This window comes from Suricata suricatta, chromosome 6 (genome assembly GCF_006229205.1).
Source record: "Suricata suricatta isolate VVHF042 chromosome 6, meerkat_22Aug2017_6uvM2_HiC, whole genome shotgun sequence".
In the NCBI taxonomy this organism is placed as follows: Eukaryota; Metazoa; Chordata; class Mammalia; order Carnivora; family Herpestidae; genus Suricata; species Suricata suricatta.
Genome location: NC_043705.1, coordinates 80,560,635 through 80,575,105, shown reverse-complemented (window position 1 = coordinate 80,575,105; position 14,471 = coordinate 80,560,635). Strand labels below are relative to the sequence as shown.

The 14,471-nt window shown below is 33.4% G+C and overlaps 1 protein-coding gene across 1 annotated transcript in view; it reads right to left on the bottom strand.

The window, feature by feature from the left end:
• The window catches only part of FER (FER tyrosine kinase), a 401,294-nt gene that overhangs the window by 213,877 nt on the left and 172,946 nt on the right, over positions 1–14,471 (bottom strand). The window contains exons 11-12 of the mRNA XM_029942680.1: positions 12,841–13,044; positions 4,028–4,150 (exon numbers count right to left, since the gene is read on the bottom strand). Coding sequence (XP_029798540.1) covers positions 4,028–4,150; positions 12,841–13,044 — 327 coding nt within the window. The remainder of the gene's footprint in view (positions 1–4,027; positions 4,151–12,840; positions 13,045–14,471) is intronic.

The following is a 14,471-nucleotide window of genomic DNA, read 5'->3' as shown; positions in this document are numbered from 1 at the left end:
TCCCTCTCTCTCCCCAACTCTCTCTCCCTCCTCCGCTCCCCCTGGTTCTCCATTAGGTCTCTCTTGTTTTCCTGCTAGACCTATGAGTGCAAACATATGGTTTCTGTCCTTCTCTGCCTGGCTTACTTCACTCAGCATGACACCCTCAAGGTCCATCCACTTTCCTACAAAGGGCCACATGTCATTCCCTCTCATTGCCATGTAGTACTCCATCGTGAATATATACCACTCAAGTCACCATTTAAATGTTAATGTTGAACTATGTGTCTTTCTTAACTAAATTTTATCAAGCCCTTACACTTTACCTCTTATCCCAGCTCTGCCACCCAATATTACTATTTATTGATTTTCCTTTCATAAAGACTTGTGGTATCATTTTTGATATGTTACAGTCTTTTTCAATTTAACATTTATGAAATCAAAAATACTTCCTTTTCCTTAAGCCCACACCCTTGTTCCTTAAAATAAGCAGCTTATTCTAGTCTCTCAAGTCTAGACTCTACAGTCTGTGAAGATAGTAGGTAAGAACATGGGCTCACATCTCAGCTCTACCTCTGAACTGTTCTGCTATCTTCTGCAAGTCATTTATGATTTTAAGCTTCAGCTCCTCATTCATAATATTTCATGGGTTTAAAAAAACACCAATCTTATATGAGGCTAGTTATAATACTTCATAGGAATGTGTAAGGACTAAGTGAGATAATGCACATGAAAAACTCAGCAAGACCCTGGTTTCTAGCAATTGCTCAATAAATTCAATGCTTCAACAAGTATTTAATGAACACCTGCTATGGGGAGCACTGTTCTAGGCGCTGGGGCTACAGCTGCACTAACTGTTAAATGTAAATGCATTCTACTTGGGGAAGACAGGTAAGTAAAACTGTATCATAGAAAATAATTTCAAGTAAATACAATTGCAGCAAAGAGATATTAAGAAGCAGAAGAGGGGAATAATAAGGAAATGAGGTGTTATTTCCCACAAGCTCAAGAATTCTCTGTGAAGAATGACATTGGAACAGAAACTGAATTCAGTAAAGAACAGGTTCTGTGAATCTCCAATGTGCTAGCTAGCAGAAGAAGGGTGGTGACAGGTGATCGATAACCCCTGTTTACAACAGGACCTTTTATCCTCCGTACATTTTCACAAACTGGGGGAAACAGCTTAGGAGAAATCAGCGAGTGGAGGGCGAGGGAGGAATGGCGTGGGTACCCACTAGGCTTTATCATCATGAAAAAGTTAATAATTGCTCTAATTCTAGATGGTCTCGTTTCCTGTACTTCTGAAGATAAGAAAGATAATCCTTTGGCCAGTGTCCTCCAGCTAGGCATTATGATAATATATTTTCATGGGTAAGAAAGAAATAAATAGGAAGTTAGAAGTTGGTTGCTATAAACAGAAATTATACTGAGACCAAAATAGCATTCTTTATGTAGGTTAAAAATGAAGACTGGCATGATGGAAATGAGATGTTTTACAGCATATCATATGGTCAAAGACATTACCTTCTTGCACAAAGTAAATCAAGAAACAGATTCCAGTTATAAGACTATAAATAATTTCTCAAAGGAAGATATATAATAGATAATACCACCATAATAAAATCCATGTCAATTTGTTTTTCACTCATAATTGAAAACTGCCTAATTTTTACAACTCTGGCTTGTGATTTTCTTTGAGAAGAATAATATGATTCATTAAATAAAATGCATAACAATATTTACAATAAACAGATGACCTGCATATTTCAAGTACCAACACTTTAGATCAGGTTAAGAGGCAGCTGGATAAACTTCAAATTTCTACCTCATAAAACAACCATACATAGCTCCTTAATCTTCTAGAGCTTTCAGTCTATAGATGTTATTTTCATAGCCAGTGCTACATAAAATGATGAGATAGATAATCAGCTCTGCAGCCAGTGTAGGGAGTTTGAGAGAAAGAGAGTAATTCACCATGTGGCAGTCCAGAGAATCTACTCCATTTATCTATGGAAAATTTTATATAAAGAAGGATATAGCTTTATTTGAAATTATATATTCCTACAAAAGCCCAGATCTGCATTTTTATGTTTCTCTTTTATGGCTTTGATCTCTCAATTTAGACCTGGCTAAGCAAGCAGAAAATGCAAATATTTAGTTGGCTCTAAAATGGGCTATCAGGATCTCTGAAAACCCAGTTGTATGTCTTGTTGACCTACCAAGGCTAAAACTGCACTGGATTTTATTTTATACTGAAACTAAAGGTCATACTTCTACATGTACAGACAAGTATACGAAACTCCTGTCACTTACAGTGCTAGTGAGAGGGCAGCGGGAGAGGAGATGTTGAAGACAACCCCCAGGCTTATGTTTTGAGAAGCTAAATATTTGGCGGTACAGGTTTCCCCCATTATCCAAATGTTTGCTTTATGCCACTCTGCTTTTACAGAAGACTGACATTAGTACCTGTTTTTGATAACCAGAAGAATTTCGAAGAGGATTTTCATTTTTATGAAGTGGTAATTGCTTCTTTGCGTTATGTCTTTTTTGCTTACAAAAGATTTCCGAGAAACACTCTACCTTTGGATAGTGAGGAACACTTGTACCAGTTACTAAAAAAGAATAGGAAATTTTGGAGTTAAAGGTGACAAAATCAGTTTTAGGTAAAGAGTAGAAAAATCTCATGCTTTTAGGAGAGGTATAAATGTAAGCTATAAAAATAAATTTGGAAGTCACTGATAGGTAATCAGAACATGAAGCCACAGGAATAGATGGTCTTAATCAAAGAAAAGAATCCCTAGAATTCTGCAGAATAACCGCAGTTATCCACTGATGGAAGAGGAAACACTGGGAAACACCTCTGTTTTACTTCAGAAAAATATGACAACCTGTTTCAAACTAACAGAATTTTTATAAGATATTCTGAAATTAAAATGGGGGAAAAGTAAATAGAAATATATAAATGAAGAATTAGCCAATCACATAGTTCTAGAAAACTGTGAAAGAAGGCCAATTTCTTAGCCACAGAATTGGTGTTTAGCAACTGACTGTCGAAATCTTCTGTGAAAGCAGTATTAAGGCTCAGCCCCTCATTAATGACTGAGTAACAGAATGTGAGAACAAATATAGACATCAGTTCTTGACTAACAAAGGACAGCAACAGTTTTTTTTTTTAATTTCTTTATCTGAATCTCGATTATACATTAGCATTTTGGGGAATAACACTTACTTCATATTAAAAGTCATTGCTAGATATATAAACATCAAATTAGCAGGTATTAAACCACCAGGTTTTATGGCTATTTATGGCAACACTGTTCTTCATAGTAGATGGCCCTCAAAGAAGAGGTCTCTTACCTACCCCCAGCTTGATTTCTGAAACATCAAGAGTACTCCTAAGAAGCCAATCCAGCTCCACTGCTGCACTTTGGTCCAAGCCCCACAGATTTTATTTTAAAACACAAACCTCTTCATACCCATTCCTAACCTCACTAATCTCTTAAAGCACATGAAAGTAACATGTTCTGTGTTAGATCTTAGAGGCAAAAATTACTTAGAACAATCTCTCACCTCTAGATGCATGGCTCCACATAAGAAATTTATAATTTATTGTATTTGAATTGTATAGTTTTTTAAATTTCCAGTGTCTTATAGTGTAAACTTAACATCCAAAATTAAAATTCTAATTTACTCATAATTGCTGGACATGTTCTTTGACTTTTACATCTTAGAATCTTTCATACACTGAACTTTTCCAAGTCTGAACCTTATAAAGTAAAAGAAAGGCCTCAAGTTTTTCAAAGAAAATGGGGAAGGAAATAAAAAAAGAAAAGGCCATTTGTAACCCAGCAAACAATGAATAAAAAGGCAACCCATCCTCCTAAAACCAAGAATTAGCTGGTTTAGTTACATCAGCACCTGCGGTAATCACAAAGTCCTTATGTTTCCAAACTTCTATAAATAACCTACGAACTTTATTTGTCATGGTAAATATTAACTCATAAAGCATTCCTTAACAAAAAATATATATATATATATGCACACTCACCTTAGGTATAGGATTCAGCAGAACTACACCTGATTTCTTAGTGATGACCTGTTTTGTGGTATAGTGATGTTCTATTAGTTGAGGAATGTTTGAAAAACCAGTGCCTTCAAATCGATACACATTCTAAAGAAAGAACAATAAAGTAGAATAAATATGAAGACATTGCTTCAGCAAGATTACATCAGCAATAAATTAAGTTCCAATAAGAAAACTTATTATTGTGTAACAATATGAATATGCTTGACACCAGTGAATGCATAAAATGGTGAAAGTAAAACTAAATAAGTAAAACTCCAACATGCTGAAAAAATTTACCTTTCCATCAAGAAATTACTTTTTATAATCATTAAACAAAATTCAAGTTGTTTAAAGAGAAAAAATAAGAAAGGAAGAAAATGAAAAACTAACAAGTACCTGGAATGCATTTTGCCAAATGATAACCAAGAAAAATAAGGCATGAGATACATTTGAGTTAATGAACTAGAAACACATTTACATTAGGTTTATATATAGCCCATTTAATAAATCTTCCAAGATAAAAAATGTCAAAAGTTTGAAGATATTATATTATATCCAATATAGTAATAAATATCTGAAGAAGCTTCAGATGATCACTATTTCCTACTTATCAATATAGTAAGTAATTGCTATTTCTATTACTGGGGTTATTCATGTATTATTCTTTCACTAAAAGCACCTAGTCATTCACACACATTGACAAAGAAATAAAATGCACAGTGACAAAACTGCAAATATCAGCATGCTCAACTCTTACACTTTATGATTTCAAAACATCATATAGGTAACATTTTCTCAAACTCTGACACAACCCCTTTTCTCTCTTCCTATTCAAAACAGGCATATAGTTATCATATGGGTGAGTTGATAGCAATAAATTTAAGAAATAAAAAATATCTCACTGGCCTTATTTTTCAATGCAGAAAGCAATGGAATGCAATGTAATGTAATAAAAACGTTCTTCTGATTGTTCACAAAGTGTTTGCCCATACATAAACAGGTGATATGTACAGATACCAATATGAATGTGCTCTAAGAAAACTATGTTAAGAAATAAGAACTTTAAAAACTACCAAAATTTGATATTATTTACATTCCTAGAAGATTACTTTCCTAATTAAAAGATTTAAAAATTTAAAGCTCCTCTTCCATAGTATAAAATAAGATTCAGTTCACTAGAATTTAATTTATATACAACCTTTAAATGGATATTTGTCTAAGCTAGCAGGAGTTAGCTTACTGTAACACCTAACCATAGAAGACAATTCAACCCAAGGCAGTTTGTGTTAGAATCAGTTTAGGGCAGTTGTTAATAAATTGCCTGAAGAATTTTTGTACACAGCAGCCAGACCTGCTATGATACACTGACAATGATGTTTCAGAATATTTCATACTGAAGACACTAATATGTTATTAGGCATGCAGTGCACTGAGCAAGTTCTCTCAGTGTCTCGGTTTATTCATTGCTGAAACAAATAATATTTGGATCTCCTCAAAGAAGGAGCATGAGGCTTGACCAAGTATCAATATGCAAAACGCCTTGCCCAGTATTAAATCACCAAAGCACACTCAAATATTAAATCACCAGAGCAATAAGAATCCTTGGACTAAAAAAATCATTCTAAACCCAGATATAAAAAAACATTTTCAAAGAATACTTAAAAGTGTAAATTACATTTTCTCCGGGCATCATCGTTTGTAAGAAATCAAATATCCTGGAAGGCATTCTTATATGAAATTGATTAAGAAATGAAGAAATGTAAACGGTTATAGAAATGTAACATGTGCTAACAATATAAACAACCATAAAATTTCAACCAAGTATACAGTATCAGAACTTCAAAGATGCTGAGAGTAAATGTTGAGCATTCTCACCACACATACACAACAGAATTTAACTGTATGAGGTTCATGAACATATTAATTGTCTTGATCTTGGTAATCATTTTACAATGTATGCCTATCATACTATAATGTTGCACATATTAAATGTATACAATTATATTTGTCAATAGTTATTGACCATTTTTTCTCCATAAAGTTAAAAATATACACACTGCTTCTCCCTTTGTCTTCATTCAGTCTAGTCTTACCACAGCAGCAGGGGGTCCTGTTCTAGCAGATCACTCCATTACTTGGCTTATATTCTTATCTCCCTCAGAATAAAAGCTAAAGGCTTTACCATGGTCTGTAAGACTCTCTACATAATTTGTCCTCTATCATCTCTCTTACCTCATTTCTAACCACTTTCACTCCCGTCCACTTTCCTCCAGTCCCCTTCATTTCCTTCTTGACTTAAAACACACTATATACACTCCTTCTCAGGCAGTTTACATTTGTTGCTTGAATAGTTTCTCAGATGGACATATGGGTAATGGATTCCCACGTCCTCCAGTCTTTCAGTATATGTCATCTTTCAGTGAGGTCTTATTAGGCCACCCTACACAATAGTCAGAATCCATTTTCTCACCCCAACTAAATTTATCTCCTTTCCCTTATTGAATTTTTCTCCTCAGAACTTATAAGCATCTAACATCACATATACTTTACTTTTTATCTTGCTCATTGTCTATCTTCTCCTCTAGAATGTAAATTCATGAGGTGATAAATTTTTATATTTACTTTGCTCATCACAGTATCTTCATGGTCTAGAATAGTGCCTGGCATACATTTCCTAGATCAATAAGCATTTATAAATGAATGAAATATAATGCATATAAAATAACTGAAGTTAATGAGACAAGTAACGTTACCTGGAAATCAATACTGAAAAGTTCACATACATGCAAACCCAAATGAGTGAAGTACAATGTTGAATAAAAAGTAAGTACCATGATAAAATTCACATAGAATCAAATTTCAAATCAGCCACTAGTGTCATAATGTCTTGTATAAAATTCTAATATACATCTCTAATTAGTGAAACATTTGAATATAATCATGGAAATTTTCATTTAAGAACATATCTAGTTCTCAGTTTAAAGATAGTTTTCTGCCATTGACATAATAATCATGATGGCTGAATACAGTGATCCAAGCAGTGGTACTTACTTCATGGACTGAAATAAGAAACCGATTTCTAGCAATTACCTTTTTAAAGCAATCACATTGACATCAGTGAAGTTCTCAGAGTCCTAACTGTGCAAAGCCAATTAACTCACTTTCTAAAGTAGTTGATAATGAAGATAAAGTAATGAATCTAAAAATGATGCTAAGACATATACTTGTAAAGTTCAGCTAAGCATCAAATGGAGGTCAAGAATAGTACATTCACAAAAAATGTTGAGGATTTGTTTCTTGATACTCTCAAAATTCCAAATATTATCATTTGACATTGTATAAATCTGTATAAATTTCTTGTAGCTCAGATGACCTGAAGTTTGGTTCACACACAAATGAATTCTTTTAATTTTTTTTTACATGGCTTTGACAATGATATCACAGAGAGAATTCAGACTACTTTATAAATATTAAAAAATGTTAATGATTATTGTTTATTTTTGAAAGAGAGAAAGAGAGACATATGCAAGGCGGGCAGGTCAGAGAAAGAGGGAGACACAGAATCTGAAGCAGGCTACACACTATGAGCTATAAGCACAGAGCTGATGCAGGGCTCAAACTCATGAACAGTGACACCATGACTTGACCCAAATTTGGACGCTTGACCAACTGTATCACCCAGGTGCCCCCAGGCTAATCTTTAAATAAGACACTTTTCTTTGGAGCAAAGGCTGCTAATGATCTCTTAGGCAAATTCTAAAAGAAATAATAAAAAATAGTAGTAGAAAATGAAGTTTTGCAAATTTCTACAAAGATCAATTTGCTAATCAACATTTGTATTACAGGATTAAATATCATGTAACATTAAAATAAAAAGTATGAATAAAAACATAACTCAAATTTTATAAAACAAAAATTATATACATACATATAATTAAGATATATCCAAAAAATCTCAAGGAATAGACATGGAGCTGTTATGTTTTCATAACACATTTGCTACATCTAGATTTGTTTCTGAGTTATCATTGTGGTACTTAAGAATCAAACATGCATATGGATGAAAAATACATAAAAAAACAGAATCAGATTCTGTTGCTATACATACTTCCAGAAGACTGTTATACAAAAAAGTCAGACAGAACAGAATAAGCATACAAAAATGAGAAGGGGCTTCAATGAATATATATTTGAAATAATATGCCTAAGTAGAGCCCTTGGAAAAGAACTGAGAACATGCAGGCAGGAGGAGGAAAGGAAGGAAGGGAGATCATTTCTGAAAGAGGCTGAGATGAATATGCTAAATAAAAAATGAAAACACTCCTGTTCTTGATAAAATACCTTAAAATGAAAATATAAAACATAAGCTCTAGCTTTCTCAAATAAAAACAGCTCATGGAATACTTATAAATAACTCATTAAACCAGTACACAGGAAGGATTGTTAGAGAGTTTAGGAAAAAATATTAATAAGGTTTCTACATGGTTTTCCTAAAAAGCCAAGTTAATGTTTATTCATTCTTCAGATGTTGTCTCAAATTAACTTCCTCAAGTTTCCCAATTAAAACCTTTTATAGCAATATGTATCTATTTTACATCTCTTATTACACTTAATACTTGTATATAGTACATGTGATTTCAAATGACTGTTAATCTCCCCCCCTAAACTATAAGCTCCGCAGTAATATCCCTGGGCCTTAAAAGTACTTGCTTAATCAGTATTTCCTGAAAATTAACATTAATGAGGTTTGGGAATGGCTTTAATTATTAAGAAGAAAGTCTTCTAAGTCTTTAATTGTGTATCAGGGACACAGAAAACGATATCCTGTGACAGTTTCATTTTGACTTCAAGGTACTTAGTGCTGTCTCTACAGCCCTTGAGTGGTAGTAGAGTGATTAAAATGATTCAAAGAATTTAAGTATATAACAATAAGGCACAAACTTGGAACCTACTGTCATTTAAGTAAGTTTTGGATTTACTCATTTTACTTAGTTTTCCTTAAAGATTCATGGCATGAATTTAAAAATGCATGTAGTTCAAAGAACCTAGAGATTGTGGTAAAAGAACAAAATAAACCTACATGATATGTTCTGAGACGGACTCTCCAGATCTAACTGGAATTTAGCATATGATAGACATCCGATAAATACCTTTTGAATAAGTCAATGATTTAATACATTGAGCTACCCAATTTCACAAGTAATTATAGCCTCCACTTTTGGGTTATTTTTGTTTTATTGACTTATATCCCTGGGACTTAGACATTACTCGCTCAATTAGTATTCACTGAATCAATGGATAAGGAAATAAAAGATGATGATATGCCATTACACAGAGATTTTTTTGTTTTAAAATTTATCATTATGTTCTTATTTTTAATTCATCACCATATATTAATTCAAATTTCTTGGTTCAATCATTTCTAATTCTGCATCTTTAATATTTCTCTGTTCGTGAATTCTACCAATGTCCCACTTGCTAGGTTTTAAGTTCACTGAGAAGTAGGCCATACATTTTTCAGTTCCATGTCCTTACACTGAATAACATGGTACTCTGCAAAAACAGGTTTTCAGCAAATGCCTGTCATATAAATAAATTATAGAAATATAAATTGGCACTTTCCTATTAATAGAAGTTCTTTCTGGAGTACTTTTGTCTTACTATATGCATTTTTATTCTACCATACACAAAACCAGAGATTTGTGTATATATTTTCTTATCAAATGGAACAAAGCCATTTAGATCTCTGTGAAAATCTATCAACATTTATGACACAAAATAAACAGTTTTAACTACAAACGCTAAAGCTGTTTAGATGCAGTCTATTACATCAAGCACCCTAAACAGGCTAGTAACTATGGAATAGATCAGTGAATAACAAGAGGATTATACTGAGAATACGATACTCCTACATAGGCATGCGCGCGCACACACACACACACACACACACACACACACACACACACACACACATGGATTTACAAAATTAATAAATTTAGTGTCCAATAAAGAGTACAACTCAGGGCACCTAGGCGGCTCAGTCGGTTAAGCATCTGACTTCAGCTAAGGTCATGATCTCACAGTCTAGGAGTCTGAGCCCTGCATCAGGCTCTACACCGACAGCTCAGAGCCTGGAGCCTGCTTCAGATTCTATGTTTGCCTCTCTCTCTGTCCCTCCCCTGCTCGCACTCTGTCTCTCTCACAGAAGTAAAATAAGAACAATTAAATAAAAAATATTTAAAAGAAAGTACAATTCTTCTTGCTTGAACAAGATAAGACAAAAAATAGATATTCTTGCCTAGAGCAGTAAAAAATGTAAAAATTAGAAGTATCTGTGTCCATCCTGATCACTCATAGAGTTCACATAATGTTCACAGCAAGCAGAGTTTCACATCTTGCTAAGAAGTAACTGCAGGGGCTGCTGGGTGGCTCAGTTAGTTAAGCCTCCGATTCTTGATTTCAGCTCAGGTCATGAATTTGTGGTCCTGAGATCAAGCCCCAAGTACGGCTTACTACAGAGGACAGAGCCTGCCGCTCCCCAACTCATTTTTGTTCTCTCTCTCTTTCCTTCTCCCTCTCTCCCTTCCTTCCCCTGCCACCATCTCTCTTTCTCTCTCTCAAAATAAATAAATAAACTTTAAAAACAAAGTAACTGTAATATGGGGCCACCTGAATGGCTCAGTCAGTTAAGCATCTGACTCTTGATTTCGACTCAGGCCATGATCCCAGGGTCATGGCATTGAGCCCTGCATTGGGTTCTGCACTGGGTGTGGAGCCTGCTTGGGATTCTTTGTCTCTCCCTCTCTCTCTGCCCCTCTCCTGCTCCCACATCTTCTCCCTCTCTCTCAAAAAGAACAAATAACAAAAAGTAATCGTAATTTGCAATAAAAAAAAAGCTTCAAAATAATTGTCATCCTACACTGCAGCTACAAAGACAATATTGATAAAAACAGCATTACTTGTGATTGGTGAATACCTCAAACTTTAATACATAAATTCCAAAACAACATAATCATTACCATTTAAATTTCATGAATAAATCTCATGGAAATCGGAAAGAAACTTTTTAAACTAACTTATCCAATTACAGGGTTAGTTCATACAAAGTACATTTTATTTTTTCTCAAGTGATATCATCAAACAATGGTAAAAATGTCTAATATTTGCATAGCACTTTACACCTTATGAAATACATATTTACTGACTTGATTCTCACAGTTTTGGTACTGGCTATTACCCCCATTATTCTGCAAACCAGAGAGTTTCTAAAGTACAGAACTGAGACAGAAGCCCAAGTCTTATAACACCAAGTGCTGGGCTTTTTTTTTATTGACTGACTTTTTGGTATTTTTCCTACTTTCTAAAATACCTTCTCTCTTTACGTCTTCCTCTCTTAGTACACCTGTCCTTATTTACAAACAGCTTTTATAATCTACTATTGGATTACAAACTCCTTGATTGTTCTATAATAGGCAATCACTAAATATCTCATAATAAATTCCCCCATTTATTGGCCCCTTTCAGGCAACAGGTATATGAGGAATGAAATGGGATAACTTTAGCTCATGAAAGATTTACTTACACAAATTGAAAAAGAATTTAAACCTCCCTAAACAGTCCATATCACCTTAAAACTTCTATCTTCAACTAATTTAAGAGCTCAACATTATAGAGTGAGAACTAACTAAATAAAATTAGGCAGTGAAAAACCTGAAGCATTCACAGGAATACAGGCACTCCCATCTATAACAGAGATCTTTGCAAACTTTCAGTGATAGAAGGAAGCTGAATAAAATCTTCAAATATGAACCTGCAAAAAGTCTTATTTTTAGAATATATTATGCTTTTCATTTTAGTCACTTAAAGACAAAATGATGATACTAAAGACAAGTGATAATTTGCAAGTAGAACTTTTCCTTTTGTTTCTAAGAATAATAATTTAAATTCTTATAGTTACATTTTAAATTATGTGGTAATAAGGGAAATATTCATAACTGCTTGATGTAGGACATATTTTTTAAATAGTAGCTGTTACAGTATAGTAAATAGATAGAAACATTCATATAAATTTTAGTTTACAGTTTACCTACGACCTGTCCTTCTGTAATTCACATACCATTTTATAAATAATACCAACGTGGTCACCATTATAATAGCAAAGATTATCTACATCCATAACTTAAAGGCACATACAAATTATAAGAGTTTTCCAAGGATATGAGGAATGACACACTACTAGAAACAGTAGGTTGGATTCATGAAAGTAGGAAAATATGATTATCAAGGTGAGGTTTGACTACTATACAAAATTAACAATGAATTAATAAATGAAGTATTTGAGGAATGCCTGGGTGATTCAGATGGTTAAGCATCTGACTCTTAATTTCAGCTCAGGTTATGACATATGGTTCATGGGTTCAAGCCCCTCGTTGGACTCCCCACTGCCAGTGCAGAGCCTGCTTGGGATTAACTCTCCCTCTCTCTGCCTTTGCCTTGCTCATACTCTCTCTCTCTATATATATATATAAGTAAAATTTAAATAAATTAATAAACCTCAAAAATAAATTTGTAACAACTATTTTTAATTTCTAATGTTTAAAAATATGTATTTCCTTAACAAGATTAACATCTTAGTGAATTTTGGCACACTATATTGAAGGAATACAGAACAAAATAAAGCAAATACTAAACATAAAGTGTTACAGGCATTTATCACAAACTATTCACCCTTTTATTATAATTTTACTGCAATGAACTATATCAAAATATACATATAAACTAAACTGGAAACGTACATCAACAAACTGTATGATAAAGTGTCTCCTTTGTCCATCAGAATATACAGAAAGGACATATTCACCAGGTTTCCCATGACTTTCTCGCACCAAGAAGTCTCCTTGTTGTTTTAAAAGTTCTTGCGCTTCTATTCTGGGAATTGCGCCATGGTACCAGTCCTGTTCCGCCAGGGGCTTCTCGCTTACAGTAACTGCATCAGCGTACTTGAGCAAACATTGAGAAAAAGAAAAAAAAGATAAGTTAGAGAAAATAGGAATTCTTGCTGGTAAAATTTATAGTAACTATAAATACTTCTTCCTTATGTTCCTCCTTTTAATTGACTGACTAAAAGTCACATGATGAATCTAAATTTTTCGTAATTTTTAAAGAAAGTATCTCCTGGAGCACAATATTAGCATTCAGTGTTAGAATTTATAGTCTTATTCACCATATCATAAAATAAATCCATACATATAAAATTTACCAACCAGATAATTATGATAAAAGAGGTATTATCAGAGAAATGTCATAAAATGACTTCATTTTTATTTACACTAAAAGCTGAGTTAATTATTTTCATGGAAAAACTCTCAGTGACATGGGCGGTAGACTGCCCATGTGCTATGTTCCAGAAGCAATATCTAAGGCTTCATTAGATGCTGCCTTGCTGCTGTACCTCTCCATTCTTGCCCTCATTCCCCTGACTTCCTTAACCATCCCCTCCACCACATGCCTGGTCCTGATCCTGCACAGCAATGGCCAAGAAAGCCTTAGGAGAGACAACATCATTGAAAATCGCTGACATGAAATTACAAACATGTGGCAAAAAGAAAGGAGAACTATTAGCCTTGAGCATAGCAGAATTATCTGTTATTTTAGGAGGCCATAGGCTAACACCAAATAACAGATCACTAAAGAACTAATTCTATTTCCTTGAAATTTTCTAATTGATAATAGATGGACCTACATTTTATAGTTACAGTAAAAGGTCTGTTTTTATCAACCAAAGAACTAAATTGCCCCAGATGTTAAGAGTAGTCTATGGCTAAGATACAAAAATGTGTACAAACTCTTAGAGTTCTTAGACTACAATATGCACAATGTCTCATGAGAAAGTAATTTAGAAATTTTTCCAATTTATATAAATTGGAAAAGTTAGAATTAATAATAAATGAAAGGAAATGAAATAAATAATAATAAATTATTAATAAATAAATTAATAATAAATGAAAAACAAGAGGTTTTTCAGGCTGATATCACGAACTCTATATAGGGAGAAAGTATGAATCTTTGTGGTAAATGAAAACTAGTTCTGAAGATAATCTTCATTGTTTTGTACCACTGAAGAGGCCCAGAAGTTACTGGTACAAGTTCTATTTTATATTATCTAAAAACCCATCCTAATTATTTAAAAAAGGACCTTGAAAAAATTCCAAATAGACTTCAAAAAAGAGTTCACATTTTGGTTTCTATTTCTTCCACTTATGATATACTTAATTCCTTTAATATATACATGCTCTGACTTACATGGAAATTTTCTGTAAGGGAAATAAGACTCTTTTAGTATTAATTATAAACAAATAATATTTCAAAAAAATTTTAATCATTTTCCCCAAAATGGATCTAAAGAACAAGTTATATAAAGAACCAG